At 53.9% G+C, this 25,589-nt stretch overlaps 1 protein-coding gene across 6 annotated transcripts in view; it reads left to right on the top strand.

Annotated features, from left to right (window-relative positions):
- Positions 1 to 25,589, top strand: part of COPA (coat protein complex I subunit alpha) — a 40,661-nt gene that overhangs the window by 4,309 nt on the left and 10,763 nt on the right. The window contains exons 3-23 of one of the 6 annotated variants that reach the window (XM_085560864.1): positions 620 to 693; positions 935 to 1,015; positions 1,900 to 1,976; positions 2,928 to 3,037; positions 4,216 to 4,325; positions 5,200 to 5,299; positions 6,924 to 7,059; positions 7,148 to 7,230; positions 8,788 to 8,938; positions 10,343 to 10,409; positions 11,362 to 11,437; positions 13,557 to 13,639; positions 15,016 to 15,155; positions 15,842 to 15,927; positions 18,242 to 18,380; positions 19,634 to 19,796; positions 20,580 to 20,726; positions 22,982 to 23,041; positions 23,818 to 23,947; positions 24,018 to 24,113; positions 25,417 to 25,505. In XM_085560864.1, the coding sequence (XP_085416990.1) occupies positions 620 to 693; positions 935 to 1,015; positions 1,900 to 1,976; positions 2,928 to 3,037; positions 4,216 to 4,325; positions 5,200 to 5,299; positions 6,924 to 7,059; positions 7,148 to 7,230; positions 8,788 to 8,938; positions 10,343 to 10,409; positions 11,362 to 11,437; positions 13,557 to 13,639; positions 15,016 to 15,155; positions 15,842 to 15,927; positions 18,242 to 18,380; positions 19,634 to 19,796; positions 20,580 to 20,726; positions 22,982 to 23,041; positions 23,818 to 23,947; positions 24,018 to 24,113; positions 25,417 to 25,505 (2,198 nt within the window). The other 5 variants (XM_085560863.1, XM_085560861.1, XM_085560862.1 and 2 more) reach the window with 5 other exon arrangements.

Here is a 25,589-nt window from a genome sequence, read left to right as displayed (position 1 = left end):
AAAAAGGGGAAACATGGGAAAAACCCAGGAACTGAGCAAAGTGCAGCTCTGGGGAATTTTTGGGAATTCCAACACTGGGATTTCTTGGGAATTTTTGGGAATTCCAACACTGGGATTTCTTGGGAATTTTTGGGAGTTCCGGGTTTGGGGATTTCCTGGGAATCTTTGGGAGTTCCGGGTTTGGGGATTTCCTGGGAATCTTTGGGAATTCCGGGTTTGGGGATTTCCTGGGAATCTTTGGGAATTCCGGGTTTGGGGATTTCCTGGGAATCTTTGGGAATTCCGGGTTTGGGGATTTCCTGGGAATTTTTGGGAGTTCCAGGTTTGGGGATTTCCTGGGAATCTTTGGGAATTCCAACACTGGGATTTCCTGGGAATTTTTGGGAGTTCCGGGTTTGGGGATTTCCTGGGAATCTTTGGGAATTCCAACACTGGGATTTCCTGGGAATCTTTGGGAGTTCCAGGTTTGGGGATTTCCTGGGAATCTTTGGGAGTTCCGGGTTTGGGGATTTCCTGGGAATCTTTGGGAGTTGCGGGTTTGGGGATTTCCTGGGAATCTTTGGGAGTTGCGGGTTTGGGGATTTCCTGGGAATCTTTGGGAATTCCGGGTTTCCGGCAGGGCCGGTTCGCGGCATCGACTTCCACAAGCAGCAGCCGCTCTTCGTCTCCGGTGGCGATGACTACAAGATCAAGGTGACCATTCCCGGCTTTTTTCCCTTTTTTTCCCATTTTTCCCTCTTTTCCCGGAGCCTGGGAAGGGCTGCCGTGAGGAAATCCAGGATTAAAAATCAGATTAAAATAGGAAAAGGGCAGAGAAATCTGGGAACAAATGGGAAAAATCCTGGAAAAAGGCGGGAATTGGGTGCTGGGGCTGCCCAGGCTGGGAATTTTTCTGGGAATTTTTCCGGATTTTCTGGGATTTCTGGGAATGCAGGTGTGGAATTACAAACTGCGGCGCTGCCTCTTCACGCTGCTGGGCCACCTGGATTACATCCGCACCACCTTCTTCCACCATGTGAGTGCTGGGAATGCCGGGAATTCTGGGAATTCCGGGGTTCCGGGGATTCTGGGAATGCTGGGAGTCTGGGGTTGTCTGGGAATTCCGGAAATTCCAGGAATTCTGGGAATTCCGGGGCTGTCCTGGGGTTCTGGGATGTCCTGGGAATTCTGAGGATTCCAGAGTTTTCCTGGGAAATCAGGGATTCTGGGAATTCTGGGGTTTTTTGGGAATTCTGGGAATTTGGGGTTATCCTGGAAATCTGGGAATGTGGGATCTGAGGGAATGTGGGACTCTGGGAATGTGGGATCTGTGGGGATCTGGGAATGTGGGATCTGGGATGTCTGGGACTCCGGGAATGCAGGAGTTCTGGGAATGCGGGAGTTCTGGGAATGCGGGATCTGTGGGATTTGGGAATGTGGGAATCCTGGGAATGTGGGAGTTCTGGGAATGTGGGATCTGTGGGATTTGGGAATGTGGGAATCCTGGGAATGCGGGAGTTCTGGGAATGCGGGAGTTCTGGGAATGCGGGAGTTCTGGGAATGGGGGAGTTCTGGGAATGTGGGAGTTCTGGGAATGCGGGATCAGTGGGATTTGGGAATGTGGGAATCCTGGGAATGTGGGAGTTTTGGGAATGTGGGAATCCTGGGAATGTGGGATCTGTGGGATTTGGGAATGCGGGAATCCTGGGAATGCGGGATCAGTGGGATTTGGGAATGTGGGAGTTTTGGGAATGTGGGAATCCTGGGAATGTGGGAGTTCTGGGAATGTGGGAGTTCTGGGAATGCGGGATCAGTGGGATTTGGGAATGTGGGAATCCTGGGAATGTGGGAGTTTTGGGAATGTGGGAATCCTGGGAATGGGGGAGGCGCCGCTCCCTCCCAGCCCATCCCGTTTTCCAGGAGTATCCCTGGATCCTGAGCGCCTCCGACGACCAAACGATCCGAGTGTGGAACTGGCAGTCGCGCACCTGCGTCTGGTGGGAGCGGCGATCCGGAATTCCGGGAATTCCGGGAATTCTGGGGTCCTGGGAATCCGGGCTAACCTCCCTGGGAATCCGGGATAACCTCAATGGGAATCCGGGATAACCTCCCTGGGAATCTGGGATAACCTCCCTGGGAATCCGGGATAACCTCCCTGGGAATCCGGGCTAACCTCCCTGGGAATCCGGGATAACCTCCCTGGGAATCCGGGCTAACCTCCCTGGGAATCCGGGATAATCTTCCCTGGGAATCCGGGATAACCTTCCTGGGAATCCGGGATAATCTTCCCTGGGAATCCGGGATAACCTCCCTGGGAATCCGGGATAACCTCCCTGGGAATCCGGGATAACCTCCCTGGGAATCCGGGATAACCTTCCTGGGAATCCGGGATAATCTTCCCTGGGATCAGTCCTTCCCTGGCATTTTGGGATCCACATTCCCTGGGATAAACCTTCCCTCAGATTCTTGGGAATCCCGGGATAACCCTTCCCTGGGATAAACCCTTCTGGGATCAGTCCTTCCCTGGGATTCCGTGAGATTTTGGAATCAATCCTTCCCTGGGATTCTTGGGATAAACCTTTCCAGGGATTCCTGGGACCAAACTTTCCTTGGGATTCCTGGGATCAATCCTTCCTTGGGATAAACCTTTCCTGGTATTGGGGGAAACCTTCCCTGGGATTTTCATGGAATTCTGCCCGGATTCCTGGGATTTCAATGGAATTCGGCCCAGATTTTCATGGAATTCCTCCGGGATTCCCAGGATTTCCATGGAGTCCTGCCAGGATTTTGATGGAACTCCACCGGGATTCCTGGGGTTTTCATGGGATTTTTTGTGGAATTCCGCCCGGATTCCTGGGTTTTTTAACGGAAATCTGCTGGGATTTTGATGGGATTCTGTCGGGATTCCCGGGATCCTGACGGAATTCCGCGTTTTCCCGGGATCGCAGCGTGCTGACGGGGCACAACCACTACGTGATGTGCGCCCAGTTCCACCCCAGCGAGGACCTGGTGGTGTCGGCCAGCCTGGACCAGAGCGTCAGGGTCTGGGACATCTCCGGTGAGATTCCATAAAAAACCGGGAAAATCCATGGAAAATGGGGAAATGGGAGCGGGAGGGAGCAGAGCGTCAGGGTCTGGGACATCTCCGGTGAGATTCCATAAAAAACATGGAAAATGGGGAAATGGGAGCGGGAGGGAGCAGAGCGTCAGGGTCTGGGACATCTCCGGTGAGATTCCATAAAAAACCGGGAAAATCCATGGAAAATGGGGAAATGGGAGCGGGAGGGAGCAGGGCGTCAGGGTCTGGGACATCTCCGGTGAGATTCCATAAAAAACCGGGAAAATCCATGGAAAACCGGGAAAATGGGAGCGGGAGGGAGCAGAGCCTCAGGGTCTGGGACATCTCCGGTGAGATTCCATAAAAAACCAGGAAAATCCATGGAAAACTGGGAAAATGGGAGCGGGAGGGAGCAGAGCATCAGGGTCTGGGACATCTCCGGTGAGATTCCATAAAAAACATGGAAAACTGGGGAAATCCATGGAAAACTGGGGAAATGGGAGCGGGAGGGAGCAGAGCCTCAGGGTCTGGGACATCTCCAGTGAGATTCCAGGGAAAAAACGGGAAAATCTGTGGGAAAATGGGAATGGGAATGGGTGTGAGATACTTCTGGTGAGCGACCCAAAAAATGTTGGGAATGAGGGGCTGGAAAAGGGAACGGAGGATCCTGAGGGAGCTGGGGGTGATCCCAGAGAAAACGGGATCCGGGGGGATTTGGGATCTGATCCAAAGGGGGATTTGGGATCTGATCCCAGGGGGGATTTGGGATCTGCCAGGGGGATTTGGGATCTGCCAGGGGGGATTTGGGATCTGATCCAAAGGGGGATTTGGGATCTGATCCCAGGAGAAATTCGGGATCTGATCCCAGGAGAAATTTGGGATCTGATCCCAGCGGGGATTTGGGATCTGATCCTGGGGGAAATTTGGGATCTGATCCCAGGGAATGGGAACAGCCTCGAGCTGTGCCAGGATGGGAAATTTGGGATGATTTTTCCATGGAAAACGGTTGGGAAGCACCGGGGTTGGATCCCTGCCCTGGTGGTGTCCGAGGGATTCCCGGAGAAGGAAAATCAGGGGAAAGCCTCTGGAATTGCTGGATCCGGGTGCTGATTCCCGCTTTCCCGGGTTTTCCCGGGTTTTCCCGGGTTTTTTCCGGGTTTTTCCTGGTTTTTCCGCAGGGCTCCGGAAGAAGAACCTGGCCCCCGGCGCGGTGGAGTCGGACGTGCGCGGCATCACCGGCGTCGACCTCTTCGGCACCACCGACGCCGTGGTCAAGCACGTGCTGGAGGTGCCGGCATTCCCAAAATCCCCCGGAATCCGTGGGGAATTCCGTGGGGAATCCGTGGGGAATGGGGGGAAATCCATGGGGAATCCGTGGGAGTCTGTGGGGAATCCATGGGGGATTAATGGGAAATCCATGGGAATCTGTGGGAAACATTTCCGTGGGGAATCCATGGAAATCCATGGAGAATTAATGGGGAATCCATGGGAATCCGTGGGCAGTCCATGGAGATCCATGGGAAATGGGAAGAGATCCATGGGGAATGGGAAGAGATCCATGGGGAATGGGAAGAGATCCATGGGAAATGGGAAGAGATCCATGGGGAATGGGAAGAGATCCATGGGAAATGGGAAGAGATCCATGGGAAATGGGAAGAGATCCATGGGAAATGGGAAGAGATCCATGGGGAATGGCAGGAAATCTGTGGGAAATCCATGGAGAACCCATGGGAAATCCCTGAGGAATCCATGGAAATCCATGGAGAATTAATGGGAAATCCGTGGAAACCTGTGGGAAATCCGTGGGAAATCCATGGGAAATCCCTGAGGAATCCATGGAAATCCATGGATAATTAATGGGGAATCCATGGAAATCCATGGGAAATCCGTGGGGAATCCGTGGGGAATGGGAAGAAATCCACGGGGAAGTCCATGAAAATGATGGGAAACCTGTGAGGAATCCATGGAAATCCGTGGAGAACTGAGGGGGAACCCGTGGAAAATCCATGGGGGAATCTGTGGAAATCCGTGGGGAATTAATAGGAAATCTGTGGGAATCCGGGGGGAATTTTTTTCCTGGGGTTCCCACTGATTCCCGGCCATTTTTCCCGGGATTCCGGCTGATTCCCGGCGTTTTTCCCGGGATGATTCCCGCATTCCAGGGCCACGACCGCGGGGTGAACTGGGCCGCCTTCCACCCCTCCATGCCCCTGATCGTGTCCGGCGCCGACGACCGCCAGGTGAAGATCTGGAGGATGAACGGTGAGAAAAACGGGAGAAAAAACAGAAAAACGGGGAAAACATGGGAACAAAATGGGGAAAATGGGGGAAAATGGGAAAAAAATGGGAAAAACGGGAACAAAATGAGGAAAATGGGGGAAAATGGGAAAAAAATGGGAAAAACGGGAACAAAATAGGGGAAAATGGGAGCAAAATAGGGGAAAATGGGAGCAAAATGGAGGAAAACGGGGAAAAATGGGAACAAAATGGGGAAAAGCGGGAAAAAACAGGGAAAAATGGGAAAAAATGGGAAATGGATTTTTAACAGGAATTGCAGAGTCCAAGGCCTGGGAATTGGCCGTGTGCCGGGCTGGGTTCTCCTTTTCTTGGGTCCTTTTTTCCCCATTTTTTTGTTGTTTCTCCCCATTTTTTCGTTGTTTCTCCCCATTCCATGAATTTTCCCTCATTTCTCTGGGATTTTCCCCATTTTCCCTGGATTTTTAACAGGAATTGCAGAGTCCAAGGCCTGGGAATTGGCCGTGTGCCGGGCTGGGTTCTCCCTTTCTCCGGTGCTTTTTTTCCCATTTTTTCGTTGTTTCTCCCCATTTTTTCATTGTTTCTCCCCATCCCCCTGGGTTTTCTCCTCATTCCATGAATTTTTCCTCATTTCTCTGGGATTTTCCCCATTTTCCCTGGATTTTTAACAGGAATTGCAGAGTCCAAGGCCTGGGAATTGGCCGTGTGCCGGGCTGGGTTCTCCCTTTCTCCGGTGCTTTTTTTCCCATTTTTTCGTTGTTTCTCCCCATTTTTTCGTTGTTTCTCCCCATCCTATGAATTTTCCCTCATTTCTCTGGGATTTTCCCCATTTTCCCTGGATTTCCCCCTGGGATTGCAGAGTCCAAGGCCTGGGAATTGGCCGTGTGCTGGGCTGGGTTCTCCCTTTCTTGGGTCCTTTTTTCCCCATTTTTTCGTTGTTTCTCCCCATTTTTTTGTTGTTTCTCCCCATCCTATGAATTTTCCCTCATTTCTCTGGGATTTTCCCCATTTTCCCTGGATTTTTAATAGGAATTGCAGAGTCCAAGGCCTGGGAATTGGCCGTGTGCCGGGCTGGGTTCTCCCTTTCTCCGGTGCTTTTTTTCCCATTTTTTTGTTGTTTTTCCCCATTTTTTTGTTGTTTCTCCCCATTTTTTTGTTGTTTCTCCCCATTATTTTGTTGTTTCTCCCCATCCTATGAATTTTCCCTCATTTCTCTGGGATTTTCCCCATTTTCCCTGGATTTCCCCATGGGATTGCAGAGTCCAAGGCCTGGGAATTGCCCGTGTGCCGGGCTGGGTTCTCCTTTTCTTGGGTCCTTTTTTCCCCATTTTTTCATTGTTTTTCCCCATTTTTTCGTTGTTTCTCCCCATTTTTTCATTGTTTCTCCCCATTCCATGAATTTTCCCTCATTTCTCTGGGATTTTCCCCATTTTCCCTGGATTTCCCCCTGGGATTGCAGAGTCCAAGGCCTGGGAATTGGCCGTGTGCCGGGCTGGGTTCTCCTTTTCTTGGGTCCTTTTTTCCCCATTTTTTCGTTGTTTCTCCCCATTTTTTCATTGTTTCTCCCCATCCCCCTGGGTTTTCTCCCCATTCCATGACTTTTTCCCTGGATTTCCCCCTGGGAATTCAGAGTCCAAGGCCTGGGAGGTGGACACGTGCCGGGGCCACTACAACAACGTCTCGTGCGCCGTGTTCCACCCGCGGCAGGAGCTGATCCTCAGCAACTCCGAGGACAAGAGCATCCGCGTGTGGGACATGTCCAAGCGGTCAGTGCTCCTTCCCGGGGCGGGAATGAGCCTTGGGAATGTCGGGAATTCCCGGAATTCCCGGATTTTCCCTCCCTCCCTCCCTCAGGACCGGCGTCCAAACGTTCCGGCGCGACCACGACCGGTTCTGGGTGCTGGCGGCTCATCCCAACCTCAACCTCTTCGCTGCTGGTGAGTCCCGGAATTCCGGCCGGGAATCCTGGAATTCCAGCCGGGAATCCTGGAATTCCAGCTGGGAATCCTGGAATTCCAGCTGGGAATCCCCAGATTCCAGCTGGGAATCCTGAAATTCCGGCTGGGAATCCCAAAATTCCAGCTGGTTTTCCCCAGAACTCCTGCTGTAATTCAGGGTGTTTTTCCCTGGAATTCAGGGTGTTTTTCCCTGGAATTCAGGGTGTTTTTCCCTGGAATTCTGGCTGGAATTCCAGGTATTTTTCCCTGGAATTTGGGGTGTCTTTCCCTGGAATTCTGGCTGCAATTCCTGGTGTTCCACAGGGCACAATGGGGCCATGCTGGTGTTCAATTCCCCTTCCCAAATTCTTGTTGCTTTTCCCCAGAACTCCTGCTGGAATTCTTACTGGAATTCCTGCTGTGATTCCGGGTTTTTCCCTGGAATTCCATCTGTGATTCCCACTTTCCAGGGCACGACGGGGCCCTGCTGGTGTTCAATTCCCATTTCTCTCCCCTGTTCCCACGCCAAATTCCCGGCAGTTTTCTCTGTGATTCCGGGTTTTTTCCTCTGGAATTCCGGCTGTAATTCCGGGTTTTTCCTTGGAATTCCAGCTGTAATTCCGGGTTTTTCCCTGGAATTCTGGCGTTTCCCAGGGCACGACGGGGCCATGCTGGTGTTCAATTCCCATTTCTCTCCCCTGTTCCCACGCCAAATTCCCGGCAGTTTTCTCTGTGATTCTGGCTGCGATTCCGGGTTTTTCCCCTGGAATTCCGGCTGCGATTCCGGGTTTTTCCCTGGAATTCCGACTGTGATTCCAGCTGTAATTCCGGGTTTTCCCCCTGGAATTCCGGCTGTAATTCCGGGTTTTTCCCTGGAATTCCGGCTGTAATTCCGGGTTTTTCCCTGGAATTCTGGCTGTGATTCTGGCTGCAATTCCGGGTTTTTCCCCTGGAATTCCGGCTGTAATTCCGGGTTTTTCCCTGGAATTCTGGCGTTTCCCAGGGCACGATGGGGGCCCTGCTGGTGTTCAATTCCCATTTCTCTCCCTTGTTCCCACGCCAAATTCCTGGCAGTTTTCTCTGTGATTCCGGGTTTTTTCCTCTGGAATTCCGGCTGTAATTCCGGGTTTTTCCTTGGAATTCCGGCTGTAATTCCGTGTTTTTCCCTGGAATTCTGGCGTTTCCCAGGGCACGATGGGGCCCTGCTGGTGTTCAATTCCCATTTCTCTCCCCTGTTCCCACGCCAAATTCCCGGCAGTTATCTCTGTGATTCCGGCTGTGATTCCGGGTTTTTCCCTGGAATTCCGGCTGTAATTCCGGGTTTTTCCCTGGAATTCCGACTGTGATTCCAGCTGTAATTCCGGGTTTTTCCCTGGAATTCTGGCGTTCCCCAGGGCACGACGGGGGCATGCTGGTGTTCAATTCCCATTTCTCTCCCCTGTTCCCACGCCAAATTCCCGGCAGTTATCTCTGTGATTCCGGCTGTGATTCCGGGTTTTTCCCCTGGAATTCCGGCTGTAATTCCGGGTTTTTCCCTGGAATTCTGGCGTTTCCCAGGGCACGACGGGGGCATGCTGGTGTTCAAGCTGGAGCGGGAGCGGCCGGCGCTGGCCGTGCACGGGAATTCGCTGTTCTACGTCAAGGAGCGATTCCTGCGGCAGCTCGACTTCAGCAGCTCCCGCGACGTGGCCGTCATGCAGCTGCGCAGGCAGGGAGCCCCAAAACCCCCGAGATCCAGCCCAAAAAACACCCCGAAATCCACCCCGAAATCCCCAAAATCTACCCTGAAATCCACCCTGAAATCCATCCCAAAATCCACCTCGAAATCCCCAAAATCTACCCTGAAATCCACCCTGAAATCCATCCCAAAATCCCTAAAATCCACCCCAAAATCCATCCCAAAATCAACCCTGAAATCAACCCCGAAATCCCTGAAATCCATCCCAAAATCCACCCTGAAATCAACCCCGAAATCCCTGAAATCCACCCCAAAATCCACCCTGAAATCCCCAAAATCCACCCTGAAATCCATCCCAAAACCCCTGAGATCCACCCCAAAAAACACCCCGAAATCCACCCCGAAATCCCCAAAATCTACCCTGAAATCCACCCTGAAATCAACCCCGAAATCCCTGAAATCCACCCCAAAATCCACCCTGAAATCCCCAAAATCTTCCCTGAAATCCATCCCAAAACCCCTGAGATCCACCCCAAAAAACACCCTGAAATCCCCCAAATCCACCCTGAAATCCATCCCAAAATCAACCCTGAAATCAACCCCAAAATCCTTGAAATCCAGCCCAAAAACCACCCTGAAATCCCCAGAATCCACCCTGAAATCCCCCACAAAATCCACCCTGAAATTCCCAAAATCCACCCTGAAATCCCCCACAAAATCCACCCCAAAATCCACCCCAAAATCCATCCCAAAATCCACCCTGAAATCCACCCCGAAATCAACCCCGAAATCCCTGAAATCCACCCCAAAATCCACCCTGAAATCCCCAAAATCCACCCTGAAATCCATCCCAAAACCCCTGAGATCCAGCCCAAAAAACACCCCGAAATCCACCCCGAAATCCCCAAAATCTACCCTGAAATCCACCCCGAAATCCCTGAAATCCATCCCAAAATCAGCCCTGAAATCAACCCCGAAATCCCTGAGATCCAGCCCAAAAACCACCCTGAAATCCCCAAAATCCACCCTGAAATCCCCCACAAAATCCACCCTGAAATTCCCAAAATTCACCCTGAAATCCACCCTGAAATCCCCCACAAAATCCGCCCCAAAATCCCCAAAATTCACCCTGAAATCCACCCTGAAATCAACCCCAAAATCCACCCTGAAATTCCCAAAATCCACCCCGAAATCCACCCCGAAATCCACCCCAAAACCCATCCTGAGATCCATCCCAAAATCCCTGACATCCACCCCAAAATCTGCCCTGAAATTCCCCGACGTCCTGTCCAAAATCCATCCCCAAATCCACGCCAAGTCCCATCCTGAAATCCACCCCAAAACCCATCGTGGAAATCCCAAAAATCCCCCAAATCCTTCCCCCAAATTGTTCCCGGAGAATTCCCAGGACCATTCCCGTTTTTCCCTCGGCAGCGGATCCAAGTTCCCGGTTTTCAGCATGAGCTACAACCCGGCCGAGAACGCCGTGCTGCTCTGCACCGTGAGTCCCAAAATCTGAATTTTGGGGAAAAATCCCCGAAATTCCTGCTTTGCTAGGGCTGCTCTGCACCGTGAGTCCCAAAATCTGAATTTTGGGGAGAAAATCCCTGAAATTCCTGCTTTGCTAGGGCTGCTCTGCACCGTGAGTCCCAAAATCTGAATTTTGGGGGGAAATCCCTGAAATTCCTGCTTTGCTAGGGCTGCTCTGCACCGTGAGTCCCAAAATCTGAATTTTGGGGGGAAATCCCTGAAATTCCTGCTTTGCTAGGGCTGCTCTGCACCGTGAGTCCCAAAATCTGAATTTTGGGGAAAAATCCCCAAAATTCCTGCTTTGCTAGGGCTGCTCTGCACCGTGAGTCCCAAAATCTGAATTTTGGGGGGAAAATCCCTGAAATTCCTGCTTTGCTAGGGCTGCTCTGCACCGTGAGTCCCAAAATCTGAATTTTGGGGGGAAATCCCTGAAATTCCTGCTTTGCTAGGGCTGCTCTGCACCGTGAGTCCCAAAATCTGAATTTTGGGGGGAAATCCCTGAAATTCCTGCTTTGCTAGGGCTGCTCTGCACCGTGAGTCCCAAAATCCCAAAATTCGGAAAAAAATCCCCAAAATTCCCAAGCCTGGGCAGGAAACCCCTCCAGTTCCACTTTATTCCTTGGAAAAATCCCTCAAATTCCTGATTTTGGGACAGAAAACCCCTCAAATTCCTGGTTTTTAGTTAGAAAATCTCTCAAATTCCATATTTTTTTGTGGGGGAAAGAATCCCTGAAATCCATTATGTTTTTGGGGAAAAATCCCTGATTTTTGAGGGGAAGAACCCCTGAAATCCCTGATTTTAGGGGGAAAATCCCTGATTTTTGAGGGGAAATCCCTGGTTTTTGAGGGGAAATCCCTGATTTTTGGGGGAAATCCCTGATTTTTGGGAGAAAATCCCTGAAATTCCCGTTTTTCTCCCGCAGCGAGCCAGCAACCTGGAGAACAGCACCTACGACCTGTACACCATTCCCAAGGATGCAGATTCCCAAAATCCCGACGGTGGGTGTGGCCTGAGCTCCCAAAAATCCCGGGAATTCCCACCCCCATCCCCCCCTTGGCTTTCCCTTCATTCATCCCTAAAAATCCCTTTTTTTTTTACCCCAAATCCTCTTTTTCCCCCGGATTTTCGGCAGCTTCCCCTTGAAAAATTCCGTCTTTTCCAGCCCCCCATCCATATTTTATCAGGAATTCTCCTTTCCCTTCCCAAATTTTCCTCCCAGCTGGAGATTTCCTGGCTGTGTCCGGAGCTGATGGATCTCAGGCGGATTTTTGGGATGGTTCATCCAAAAAAAAAAAAAACAACCCTTTAAAAGCGACAATCCCAGGAATTATTTTGTTTTCCCTTCCTGGCAAATTCCACTTTTTTTTGGTTTTTTTTGAGTTGGGAATTTACGATTCCAAGGAATTTACGACTCCGGGCCGTGATTGAGTGGGATAAAATTCCCAATTTCTGTTTTTTTTTGTCCTGCTGTTAAATCCCAGCTGCTCCCCCTGCCAGGGAGGAATGATGGATTTGGGAATTTTCCAGGGATTTACGGATTCCGGAGGCTTTGGAGCTGGGGATATTTCCCTGCTGGGCAGGATTTGGAGGGAAAAATTCATTTTTTCAGGATGTTTTTCCAGCTGGGATATTGGGAAGATCAATCAAATCCCTGGGTTTGATGGAGGAGCAGCTGGGGCCCAAAAAAAAAAGGGAAAAGGAAAATTCCACTGCAGGAGGAGGGAGGGTTGGGGGAAAATGCCTCAAATCCCTGATTTTTGGGAAAAATCCCTCAGATCCCTGAGTTTTTGGAGTAATTCCCTCAAATCCCTGAGTTTTGGGAAAAACTCCACAAATACATGATTTTTTGGGGGGGAAAAATCCCTCAAATCCCTGAGCTTTTGGGAAAAATCCCTCAAGTCCCTGAGTTTTTGGGGAAAATAAATCCCTGATTTTTTGGGAACAATCCCTCAAATCCATGGTTCTTGGGAAAAATCCCTCAAATCCCTGAGTTATAGGGGAAAACCCCACAAATCCATGAATTTTTGGGTAAAAAATCCCTCAAATCCATGAATTTTTAGGGGAAAACCCCTCAAATCCCTGAGATGTTGGGGGAAATTCCCTCAAATCCGTGAATTTTTTGGGGGGGAAATTCCCTCAAATCTCTGAGTTTTTGGGGAAAATCCCTCAAATCCATGAATTTTTTGGGGAAAATCCCTCAAATCCCTGAGATGTTGGGGGAAATTCCCTCAAATCCGTGAATTTTTTTGGGGGCAAATTCCCTCAAATCCCTGAGTTTTTGGGGAAAATAAATCCCTGATTTTTTGGGAACAATCCCTCAAATCCATGGTTCTTGGGAAAAATCCCTCAAATCCCTGAGTTATAGGGGAAAACCCCACAAATCCATGAATTTTTGGGTAAAAAATCCCTCAAATGTATGATTTTTTTGGGGGAAAAATCCCTCAAATCCCTGAGTTATAGGGGAAAACCCCACAAATCCATGAGTTTTTGGGTAAAAAATCCCTCAAATCTATGATTTTTTTGGGGAAAAATCCCTGAAATCCCTGAGTTTTGGGAAAAATTCCTCAAATCCATTAATTTTGGGGGGAAATTCCCTCAGATCCCTGAGTTTTTGGAGTAATTCCCTCAAATCCCTGAGTTGTTGGGGAAAATCCCTCAGATCCCTGAATTTTTTGGGAACAATCCCTCAAATCCATGTTTCTTGGGGAAAAATCCCTCAGATCCCTGAGTTACAGAGAAAAACCCCACAAATCCATGAATTTTTGGGGGAAAACCCCTCAAATCCCTGAGATGTTGGGGAAATTCCCTCAAATCCGTGAATTTTTTGGGGGGGAAATTCCCTCAAATCTCTGAGTTTTTGGGGAAAAATCCCTCAAATCCATGAATTTTTTGGGGAAAACCCCTCAAATCCCTGAGATGTTGGGGAAATTCCCTCAAATCCGTGAATTTTTTGGGGGGGAAATTCCCTCAAATCTCTGAGTTTTTGGGGAAAAATCCCTCAAATCCCTGATTTTTTGGGGTGATTCCCGGGCTGGATTCCCGGGCTGGATTCCCGGGCTGGATTCCCGGGCTGGATTCCCGTTTGATCCCGTTGTGATCCCGGTTTTTGGCTGGCAGCTCCGGAGGGGAAGCGCTCCTCGGGGCTCACGGCCGTGTGGGTGGCGCGGAACCGATTCGCCGTCCTGGACAGGATGCACTCGGTGAGATCCCGGGAAAAGTGGGAAAAAACTGGGGAAAAATGGGCAAAACTGGGGAAAAATGGGAAAAACCGAGAAAAACCAGGAAAAACTGGGAAAAATGGGGAAAACTGGGAAAAAAATCGGGGAAAATTGGGGAAAAACTGTGAAAAAAATGGGAAAAACTGGGAGAAATTGGGGAAAACTGGGAAGAAACTGGGGAAAAACGGGAAAAACTGAGAAAACTGGGAAATAGTGGAAAAATTGGGGAAAAACTGGGAAAAGTTGGGAAAAACCAGGAAATCCAGATATCAAGGATTGGATCCTGGGGGGCCTTGTCCCAATAGGAAACGGGTTGAGGAATAGGGATAACGGGGATTGGATCCAGAGGAACCTGATCCCAAAAAAAAGGGTTGGGAAAAGCAGGAGATTGAGGTAATGGGGATCAGATCCAGAGGAACCTGATCCCAAAAAAAAAGGTCGGGAAAAACGGGAATGGGGCTGGAGCAGCTGGAAAAGGGAATGGAGAATCCTGAGGGAGCTGGGGGGTGATCCCAGAGAAAAGGGGGATCCAGGGGGATTTGGGATCTGATCCAAAGGGGGAATTTGGGATCTGATCCCGGGGGGAATTTGGGATCTGATCCAAAGGGGGAATTTGAGATCTGATCCCAGGGGGAATTTGGGATCTGATCCCAGGGGGGATTTGGGATCTGATCCAAAGGGGGATTTGGGATCTGATCCAAAGGGGGATTTGGGATCTGCCAGGAGGATTTGGGATCTGATTCCAGGGGGAATTTGGGATCTGATTCCAGGGGGGATTTGGGATCTGATCCCAGGGGGAATTTGGGATCTGATCCCAGCGGGGATTTGGGATCTGCCAGGAGGATTTGGGATCTGCCAGGGGGGATTTGGGATCTGCCAGGAGGATTTGGGATATGCCAGGGGGGATTTGGGATCTGATCCCAGGGAACGGGAACGGCCTCGAGCTGTGCCAGGGTGGGAAATTTGGGATGATTTTTCCATGGGAAAAGGGTTTGGAAGCAGCAAAAGGGGCTCAGGGAGGGCTGGATCCCATCCCTGGAGGTGTCCGAGGGATTCCCGGGATTTGGGTCGGGTTTGATGCTCCTGGAGGGCTTTTCCAACCTCCCAAAATCCCGGAATTCCGGGAAAACCCCAATTCCCAACCGAGCTCTTTGTGCCCCCTCAAAAAAAGAGAGAAAATCCTGGAAAAACCCAACTCTGCTTCAGCCCAAAGGGCACACAAACCTCCCCATGGTCCTTAAAACCCCCAAAACGCGGGAATTGCCCCCAAAATGTGGGAATTGCCCCGAAAATGTGGGAATTGCCCCCAAAATGTGGGAATTGCCCCCAAAATGTGGGAATTCTGTTGGCGGGGGCAGATCCTGATCAAGAACCTGAAGAACGAGATCACCAAGAAGGTTCCGGTTCCCAACTGCGACGAGATTTTCTACGCGGGCACCGGGAATTTGCTGCTGCGCGACTCCGACTCCATCACCCTCTTCGACGTCCAGCAGAAAAGGTGGGAATTCTCCGGGAATTTGCCGGGAATTCTCCGGGAATTCCCCACCTAAAGCCTGCTTTTCTGCGCCAAATCCCAGTTTTTTCACCCTAAATCCCGTGCTTTTTTTTCACCATAATTCCTGCTTTTTTTTCCCCCCTTAAATCTTGGGGGTTTTTCCCCCTAAATTTCTTTTTTTTTTCACTGTAAATCCTGGGTTTTTTTACCCCTAAATCCTGGGTTTTTTTCCCCCTAAATCTCATTTTTTTCACTGTAAGTCCTGTTTTTTTTTACCCCTAAATCCTGGGTATTTTCCTCTCCCTAAATCCAGTTTTTCTCCCCTTAAATTTTCACCCTAAATCCTGCTTTTTCTACCCCAAATCCTGCTTGTTCCTGTGGAAAGCTGGGAAAGGCTGGAGAGGGGATCCACTGGGGGATTTTGGGATCCGCTGGGGGATTTTGGGATGCGCTGGGGGTTTTTGGGATCCGCTGGGGGATTTGGGGATCCGCTGGGGTTTTTTTGATCCCCTGGGGGTTTTTGGGATCCGCTGGGGGATTTTGGGATCCGCTGGGGGTTTTTGGGATCCCCTGGGGGTTTTTTTGATCCCCTGGGGGTTTTTTTGATCCCCTGGGGGTTTTTGGGATCCCGGCGACCCCGGGGCCGGATTTTGGGCCGTTCCCCGATGGCGGATCCGGGCTTTTCCCAGGACTTTGGCCTCGGTGAAGATCTCCAAGGTGAAGTACGTGATCTGGTCGGCCGACATGTCCCACGTGGCCCTGCTGGCCAAGCACAGTGAGCTCCGGGAGAATTCCCATTCCCATCCCCGTGCCCATTCTCGTTCCCATTCCTGTGATTCCTGTAATTCCCTCATTCCCGTCATTCCCTCGTTCCCGCTGTTCCTGTAATTCCCTCATTCCCGTGATCCCCTGGTTCCCGCTGTTGCCTCATTCCCGATTCCCGCTGTTCCCTGATTCCCGTGACCCCTGATTCCCTGATGCCTAGTTCCCTGATTCCTTCATTCCCAGTTCCTGCCATTCCCTCATTCCCAGTTCCCTGATTCCCCATTCTCTGATTCCCTCATTCCTGGTTCCTTGAGTCCCATGATCCCTGATTTCTGGTTCCCTGATTCCCGGTTCCCTGATTCCTGGTTCCCTGATTCCCATGATCCCTGATTCCCTCATTCCCCGGTTCCCTGATTCCCTCATTCCTGGTTCCTTGAGTCCCACGATCCCTGATTCCTGGTTCCCTGATTCCTGGTTCCCTGATTCCTGGTTCCCTGATTCCCATGATCCCTGATTCCCTCATTCCCCGGTTCCCTGATTCCCATGATCCCGTTCCCACCATTCCCTGATTCCCGTGATCCTTGATTCCCCAGTTGCTGGTTCCCTGATTCCCATTATCCTGTTCCCACCATTCCCTGATTCCGGTTCCCTGGTTCCCAGTTCCTGTTCCCACCATTCCATGATCCCGGTTTCCTGATTCCCCGTTCCCTGATTGCCTGATTCTCTGATCCCGGTTCCCTGATTCCCTGATTCCCGGTTCCCTGATTCCCGTGATTTCCCAATTCCCGGTTCCCCGATTCCCGTGATTCCCTGATTCCCGGTTCCCTGATTCCCCTGATTCCCGTGATTCCCTGATTCTCCGGTTCCCCGATTCCCGTGATTCCCCGATTCCCGATTCCCGTGATTCCCGGTTCCCGGCTCCCTGATTCCCGGTTCCCTGATTCCCCTGATTCCCCTGATTCCCGTGATTCCCCGATTCCCCGATTCCCGACTCCCGTGATTCCCGGTTCCTGGCTCCCTGATTCTCGTGATTCCCCTGATTCCCGTGATTCCCCGACTCCCGTGATTCCCGGTTCCCTGATTCCCCTGATTCCCATGATTCCCTGATTCCCGTGATTCCCCGATTCCCGTGATTCCCCGATTCCCGATTCCCGTGATTCCCGGTTCCCTGATTCCCCTGATTCCCATGATTCCCTGATTCCCGTGATTCCCCGATTCCCGTGATTCCCCGATTCCCGATTCCCGTGATTCCCGGTTCCCTGATTCCCCTGATTCCCATGATTCCCTGATTCCCGTGATTCCCCGATTCCCGTGATTCCCGGTTCCCGGCTCCCTGATTCCTGGTTCCCTGATTCCCCTGATTCCCCTGATTCCCGTGATTCCCCTGATTCCCGTGATTCCCCGATTCCCCGATTCCCGTGATTCCCGGTTCCCTGATTCCCCTGATTCCCCGATTCCCGTGATTCCCCGATTCCCGACTCCCGTGATTCCCGGTTCCCTGATTCCCCTGATTCCCTGATTCCCTGATTCCCTGATTCCCCTGATTCCCGTGATTCCCCGATTCCCCTGATTCCCCGATTCCCGACTCCCGTGATTCCCCGATTCCTGACTCCCGTGATTCCCCGATTCCCCGACTCCCGTGATTCCCCGATTCCTGACTCCCGTGATTCCCCGATTCCCCGACTCCCGTGATTCCCCGATTCCCGTGATTCCCCGATTCCCCTGATTCCCCGATTCCCGACTCCCGTGATTCCCCGATTCCTGACTCCCGTGATTCCCCGATTCCCCGACTCCCGTGATTCCCCGATTCCTGACTCCCGTGATTCCCCGATTCCCGACTCCCGTGATTCCCGGTTCCCGGCTCCCTGATTCCCGGTTCCCTGATTCCCCTGATTCCCGTGATTCCCCGATTCCCGATTCCCGTGATTCCCGGTTCCAGGCTCCCTGATTCCCCTGATTCCCCGGTTCCCTGATTCCCGTGATTCCCCGATTCCTGGTTTCCCGGTTCCCCGATTCCCGTGATTCCCCGAATCCTGATTCCCGTGATTCCCCGATTCCCGACTCCCGTGATTCCCCTGATTCCCGTGATTCCCCTGATTCCCGTGATTCCCTGATTCCCTGATTCCCCTGATTCCCGTGATTCCCGTGATTCCCCTGATTCCCGTGATTCCCGTGATTCCCCGATTCCCGTGATTCCCCGATTCCCGTGATTCCCCGATTCCCGTGATTCCCCTGATTCCCCGATTCCCGTGATTCCCGTGATTCCCCGATTCCCCGATTCCCGACTCCCGTGACTCCCGGCTCCCCGATTCCCGCTGCCGCAGCCATCCTGGTGTGTAACCGGAAGCTGGAGTCGCTGTGCCAGATCCACGAGAACGTGCGGGTGAAGAGCGGCGCGTGGGACGAGAGCGGCGTCTTCATCTACACCACCAGCAACCACATCAAATACGCCGTCACCGCGGGGTCAGCGCGCCGCCGCTCCCGGAGCTCCCGGGATGGCCGGGAGTTCTCTGGGACGGCCGGGTGTTCCCTGGGATGACTGGGAATTCTCACCGGGATGGCCGGGAGGTTCCTGGGACGGCCGGGAGTTCTCTGGGATGTCTGGGAATTCTCACTGGGATGGCCGGGAGGTTCCTGGGATGGCCGGGAGGTCCCTGGGATGGCCAGGAGCTCCCTGGGATGGCCGGGAATTCCCTGGGATGGCCGGGAATTCTCACTGGAATGGCCGGGAACTCTCACTGGAATGGCCGGGAGTTCTCACTGGGATGGCCAGGAGGTCCCTGGGATGGCCAGGAGTTCCCTGGGATGGCCGGGTGTTCCCTGGGATGGCTGGGAATTCTCACTGGGATGGCCAGGAGTTCCCTGGGGTGGCCGGGAGTTCTCTGGGATGACTGGGAATTCTCACTGGGATGGCCGGCAGGTCCCTGGGATGGCCAGGAGCTTCCTGGGATGGCCGGGAATTCTCACTGGGATGACCGGGAATTCTCACTGGGATGACCAGGAGCTCCCTGGGATGGCCGGGAGTTCCCTGGGATGGCCGGGAGGTCCCTGGGATGGCCGGGAATTCCCTGGGATGGCCGGGAATTTTCACTGGAATGGCCAGGAGGTCCCTGGGATGGCCGGGAGTTCTCTGGGATGGCCGGGAGTTCCCTGGGATGGCCGGGAATTCCCTGGGATGGCCGGGAATTCTCACTGGGATGGCCAGGAGCTCCCTGGGATGGCCAGGTGTTCCTTGGGATGGCCAGGAATTCTCACTGGGATGGTTGGGAGTTCCTTGGGATGGCCGGGAACGTCCCCCCGCCATGCCCTAGGATGGCCGGGAGTTCTCACCGGGCCAGCCGGGAATTCCCACTGGGATGGCTGGGAATTCTCACTGGGAATGTCCCCCGGGATGGCTGGGAATTCTTACTGGGGTGGCTGGGAATTCTCACTGGGATGGCCGGGAATTCCCACAGGGATGGCCGGGAATTCCCACTAGGATGGCCGGGAGTTCTCACGGGGAATGTCACCCTGGGACGGCCAGGAATTCTCACTGTGAATGTTCCCCCGGAATGGCCGGGAAATCCCTCCGGGGTGGCTGGGAATTCTCACTGGGATGGCTGGGAATTCTCACTGGGAATGTCCCCCGGGGTGGCTGGGAATTCTCACTGGGAGCATCCCCCTGGGAGGGCCGGGAATTCCGGCCGGGAATTGTGACCGGGAGCGTCCCGGCGCAGGGACCACGGGATCATCCGCACGCTGGACCTGCCGATCTACGTGACGCGGGTGAAGGGCAACAACGTCTACTGCCTGGACCGGGAGTGCCGGCCCCGCGTGCTCAGCATCGACCCCACCGAGTTCCGCTTCAAACTCGCCCTCATCAACAGGAAGTACGACGAGGTCAGGAAATCCGGGAATGCTGGGGAATCCGGGATTGAGGGGAATCCAGGTGTGGGGGAAAATGGGATTGGGAATGGTGGAAAACTACGGGTGAGCTCCGCGTGCTCAGCATCGACCCCACCGAGTTCCGCTTCAAACTCATGCTCAGCACCAGGAATGAGCTCAGGAAATCTGGGAATACAGGGGAATCTGGGATTGAGGGGAAATTCAGGAATGGGGGAAAATGGGGCTGGGAATGGTGGAAAACAACAGGTGAGCCCCACGTGCTCAGCATCGACCCCACCGAGTTCTGCTACAAACTCGCCCTCAGCAACAGGAAGTACGACGAGGTCAGGAAATAAATCCCGGAATGGGGGAAAATAAAAAAGCCTTTTCCAACTATTTTGGTTTTGGGAATAGGGGCTGGCAAAGCCTTTCCCAAGGATTTTTGGTAATGTCCTTTCCCGAGTGATTTTGGGAAGATCCTTTCCCGAGGCCCTTTGAGAAGAGCCTTTCCCGAGGATGGAAGATCCTTTCCTGGGAATGGAATCTCCTTTCCCGAAGGTTTTTGGGAAGAGCCTTTCCTGAGGATAAAAGATCATTTCCTGAGGGAATTGGGAATCCTTTCCTGAGGGATTTGGGAACTCCTTTCCTGAGGAATTTAGGAACTCCTTTCCTGAGGGATTTTGGGCCTCCTTTCCCGAGGGATTTTGGGCCACTTTTCCCAAGGGATTTTGGGCCTATTTCCCGAGGGATTTGGGAATCGCTTCCTGAGGGATTTTGGGAACCCGCTGCCTTCCGCAGGTGCTGCACATGGTGCGGAACGCCAAGCTGGTGGGGCAGTCGATCATCGCGTACCTGCAGCGGAAGGGTTACCCCGAGGTGGCCCTGCACTTCGTCAAGGACGAGAAAACGCGCTTCAGCCTGGCCCTGGAGTGCGGCAACATCGAGGTGAGCCCCGTGCCGGGATGTGCCGGGGTTTTTGGGAATGGTTTTGGGAAAAACGTGCTCCAGCCTGGCCCTGGAGTGAACCCCGTGCCGGGATGTGCCGGGGCTTTTTGGGAATGGTTTTGGGAAAAACGCGCTTCAGCCTGGCCCTGGAGTGCGGCAACATCGAGGTGAGCCCCGTGCCAGGATGTGCCGGGGTCTTTTCGGAATGGTTTTGGGAAAAACGCGCTCCAGCCTGGCCCTGGAGTGCGGCAACATCGAGGTGAGCCCCGTGCCGGGATGTGCCGGGGTTTTTGGGAATGGTTTTGGGAAAAACGCGCTTCAGCCTGGCCCTGGAGTGAGCCCCGTGCCGGGATGTGCCGCGGCTTTTTGGGAATGGTTTTGGGAAAAACATGCTCCAGCCTGGCCCTGGAGTGAGCCCCGTGCCGGGATGTGCCGGGGCTTTTTGGGAATGGTTTTGGGAAAAACGCGCTCCAGCCTGGCCCTGGAGTGAGCCCCGTGCCGGGATGTGCCGGGGCTTTTTGGGAATGGTTTTGGGAAAAACACGCTCCAGCCTGGCCCTGGAGTGAGCCCCGTGCCGGGATGTGCCGGGGCTTTTTGGGAATGGTTTTGGGAAAAACATGCTCCAGCCTGGCCCTGGAGTGAGCCCCGTGCCAGGATGTGCCAGGGCTTTTTGGGAATGGTTTTGGGAAAAACATGCTCCAGCCTGGCCCTGGAGTGCGGCAACATCGAGGTGACGCAACCACGGGGCTGCCTCAAGAGATTCTGGAGGATTTTGGGACACTCTGGGATGTTTTGGGACATTTTTGGCCGTTTCGAGGTGGTTGGGACGTTCTGGGAAGTTTGGTTTTGGGTGGTTTGGGACGTTCTGGGTCGTTTTGGGACATTCCCTGGCACAGATCGCCCTGGAGACAGCCAAGGCCCTGGACGACAAGGGCTGCTGGGAGAAGCTGGGCGAGGTGGCCCTGCTGCCATCCCTGCTCCCGTTCCCCATTTCTGGCCCCATTCCCCGTTTCTGACCCCATTCCCCATTTCTGGCCCCATTCCCCATTTCTGGCCCCATTCCCCATTTCTGACCCCATTCCCCATTTCTGGCCCCATTCCCCTTTCTGACCCCATTCCCCATTTCTGACCCCATTCCCAATCCCTGTAACCCCATTCCCCATTTCTGACCCCATTCCCGATCCCTGTAACCCCGGAATTCCCTGGCACAGATCGCCCTGGAGACAGCCAAGGCCCTGGACGATAAAGGCTGCTGGGAGAAGCTGGGCGAGGTGGCCCTGCTGCCATCCCTGCTCCCGTTCCCCATTGCTGACCCCGTTCCCCATTTCTGACCCTGTTCCCCATTTCTGACCCCATTCCCCATTTCTGACCACATTCCCCATTTCTGACCACATTCCCAATCCCTGTAACCCCGGAATTCCCTGGCACAGATCGCCCTGGAAGCTGCCAAGGCCCTGGACGACAAGGGCTGCTGGGAGAAGCTGGGCGAGGTGGCCCTGCTGCCATCCCTGCTCCTGTTCCCCATTTCTGACCCCATTCCCCATTTCTGACCCCATTCCCCATCCCTGCTTCCATTCCCCATTGCTGACCCCGTTCTCCATTTCTGACCCCGTTCTCCATTTCTGACCCCGTTCCCCATTTCTGACCCCGTTCTCCATTCCTGACCCCATTCCCCATTTCTGACCCATTCCCGATCCCTGTAACCCCGGAATTCCCTGGCACAGATCGCCCTGGAGGCAGCCAAGGCCCTGGATGATAAAGGCTGCTGGGAGAAGCTGGGCGAGGTGGCCCTGCTGCCATCCCTGCTCCTGTTCCCCATTTCTGACCCCATTCCCCATTTCTGACCCCATTCCCCTTTCTGACCCCATTCCCCATTTCTGACCCCATTCCCCTTTCTGACCCCATTCCCCATTTCTGACCCCATTCCCCTTTCTGACCCCATTCCCCATTTCTGACCCCATTCCCAATCCCTGTAACCCCGGAATTCCCTGGCACAGATCGCCCTGGAAGCTGCCAAGGCCCTGGACGACAAGGGCTGCTGGGAGAAGCTGGGCGAGGTGGCCCTGCTGCCATCCCTGCTCCTGTTCCCCATTTCTGACCCCATTCCCCATTTCTGACCCCATTCCCCTTTCTGACCCCATTCCCCATTTCTGACCCCATTCCCAATCCCTGTAACCCCATTCCCCATTTCTGACCCCATTCCCCATTTCTGACCCCATTCCCGATCCCTGTAACCCCGGAATTCCCTGGCACAGATCGCCCTGGAAGCTGCCAAGGCCCTGGACGACAAGGGCTGCTGGGAGAAGCTGGGCGAGGTGGCCCTGCTGCCATCCCTGCTCCCGTTCCCCATTTCTGACCCCATTCCCCATTTCTGGCCCCATTCCCAATCCCTGTAACCCCGGAATTCCCTGGCACAGATCGCCCTGGAAGCTGCCAAGGCCCTGGACGATAAAGGCTGCTGGGAGAAGCTGGGCGAGGTGGCCCTGCTGCCATCCCTGCTCCCGTTCCCCATTTCTGACCCCATTCCCGATCCCTGTAACCCCATTCCCCATTTCTGGCCCCATTCCCAATCCCTGTAACCCCATTCCCCATTTCTGACCCCATTCCCGATCCCTGTAACCCCAAAATTCCCTGGCACAGATCGCCCTGGAAGCTGCCAAGGCCCTGGACGATAAAGGCTGCTGGGAGAAGCTGGGCGAGGTGGCCCTGCTGCCATCCCTGCTCCCATTCCCCATTTCTGACCCCGTTCCCCATTTCTGACCCCATTCCCCATTTCTGACCCCATTCCCCGTTTCTGACCCCATTCCCGATCCCTGTAACCTCATTCCCCATTTCTGACCCCGTTCCCCATTTCTGATCCCGTTCCCCATTTCTGGCCCCATTCCCCATTTCTGACCCCATTCCCCATCCCTGCTTCCATTCCCCATTGCTGACCCCGTTCTCCATTTCTGACCCCGTTCTCCATTCCTGACCCCATTCCCCATTTCTGACCCATTCCCAATCCCTGTAACCCCAAAATTCCCTGGCACAGATCGCCCTGGAAGCTGCCAAGGCCCTGGACGATAAAGGCTGCTGGGAGAAGCTGGGCGAGGTGGCCCTGCTGCAGGGGAACCACCAGGTGGTGGAGATGTGCTACCAGCGCACCAAGAACTTCGACCGCCTCTCCTTCCTCTACCTCATCACGGGCAACCTGGAGAAGCTGCGCAAGATGATGAAGATCGGTGAGTGGCGCCGGGCTCGCTCCGGGCGGGATCGCGGCCGGCGCCGCCGCTGACTCCGGCTCTCCGCCAGCCGAGATCCGCAAGGACATGAGCGGCCACTACCAGAACGCGCTCTACCTGGGGGACGTGGCCGAGAGGGTGCGGATCCTGCGCAGCTGCGGCCAGAGTGAGTCCTTCCCACGGGATGGGGGATTCCGGGAGTTGGGATGGGGGGGATTCCGGGAGTCCTTCCCGATGGGATGGGGGGGATTCCGGGAGTTGGGATGGAGGGATTCTGGGAGCCGGGATGGAGGGGATTCTGGGAGTCTTTCCCGATGGGATGGGGGATTCCGGGAGTCCTTCCCACGGGATGGAGGGAATTCCGGGAGTTGGGATGGGGGGGATTCCGGGAGTTGGGATGGGGGGGATTCCAGGAGTCGGGATGGGGGAGAATCCGGGAGTTGGGATGGAGGGATTCCGGGAGTCCTTCCCGACGGGATGGGGGATTCCGGGAGTTGGGATGGGGGAGAATCCGGGAGTCCTTCCCGACGGGATGGGGGATTCCGGGAGTTGGGATGGGGGGGATTCCAGGAGTCCTTCCCGACGGGATGGGGGATTCCGGGAGTTGGGATGGAGGGGATTCCGGGAGTTGGGATGGGGGGGATTCCGGGAGTCCTTCCCGACGGGATGGGGGGATTCCGGGAGTTGGGATGGAGGGGATTCTGGGAGTCCTTCCCAATGGGATGGAGAGAATTCCGGGAGTTGGGATGGAGGGGATTCCGGGAGTCCTTCCCGATGGGATGGAGGGGATTCCGGGAGTTGGGATGGAGGGGATTCTGGGAGTCCTTCCCGATGGGATGGGGGATTCCGGGAGTTGGGATGGGGGGGATTCTGGGAGTCCTTCCCAATGGGATGGAGGGGATTCCGGGACTTGGGATGGAGGGGATTCCGGGAGTCCTTCCCAATGGGATGGAGGGGATTCCGGGAGTCCTTCCCGACGGGATGAGGGGATTCCGGGAGTCGGGATGGAGGGAATTCCGGGAGTCAATCCCAACAGGATTGAAGGGATTCCAGGAGTCCTTCCCGATGGGATGGAGGGGATTCTGGGAGTCATTCCCATTGGGACTGCGGAAATTCCGGGAGTCCTGCCCATGGGATGGAGGGAATTCTGGGAGTCGATCCCAACAGGATTGAGGGAATTCCGGGAGTCCCTCCTGATGGGATGGGGGGAATTTCAGGAGTCCTTCCCATGGGACCGAGGGAATTCCGGGCACGGGGAGTTCTTCCCAAAGGGAATTCTGGGCACGGGGACTCATTCCCAATGGGATTGCAGGAATTCCCGGCATGGGGAGTCATTTCTGAAGGGACTTCTGGGCACAGGGAGTCCTTCCCGATGGAATTCCGGGCATGGGGAGTCATTCCCAAAGGGATTGCAGGAATTCCGGGCACAGGGAGTCTCGGTATTCCCGTGGCCTTTCCCGTTTTTCCAGAATCCCTGGCGTACCTGACGGCCGCCACGCACGGGCTGGACGAGGAGGCCGAGAGCCTGCGGGAATCCTTCGATCCCGAGAAGGAGACGGTGGGAACGCCGGGAAAACTCCGGGAAAACTCCGGGAACGAGGGAGGGGGATGGGAGAAATCCTGGAAAACTCCAGGAATTTGG

Source organism: Lonchura striata, chromosome 25 (assembly GCF_050655825.1).
Source record: "Lonchura striata isolate lonStrDom1 chromosome 25, ASM5065582v1, whole genome shotgun sequence".
NCBI classification, from domain to species: domain Eukaryota; kingdom Metazoa; phylum Chordata; class Aves; order Passeriformes; family Estrildidae; genus Lonchura; species Lonchura striata.
Note: the sequence above shows the minus strand (reverse complement) of the source record. Positions and strands in the feature narration are given on the sequence as shown.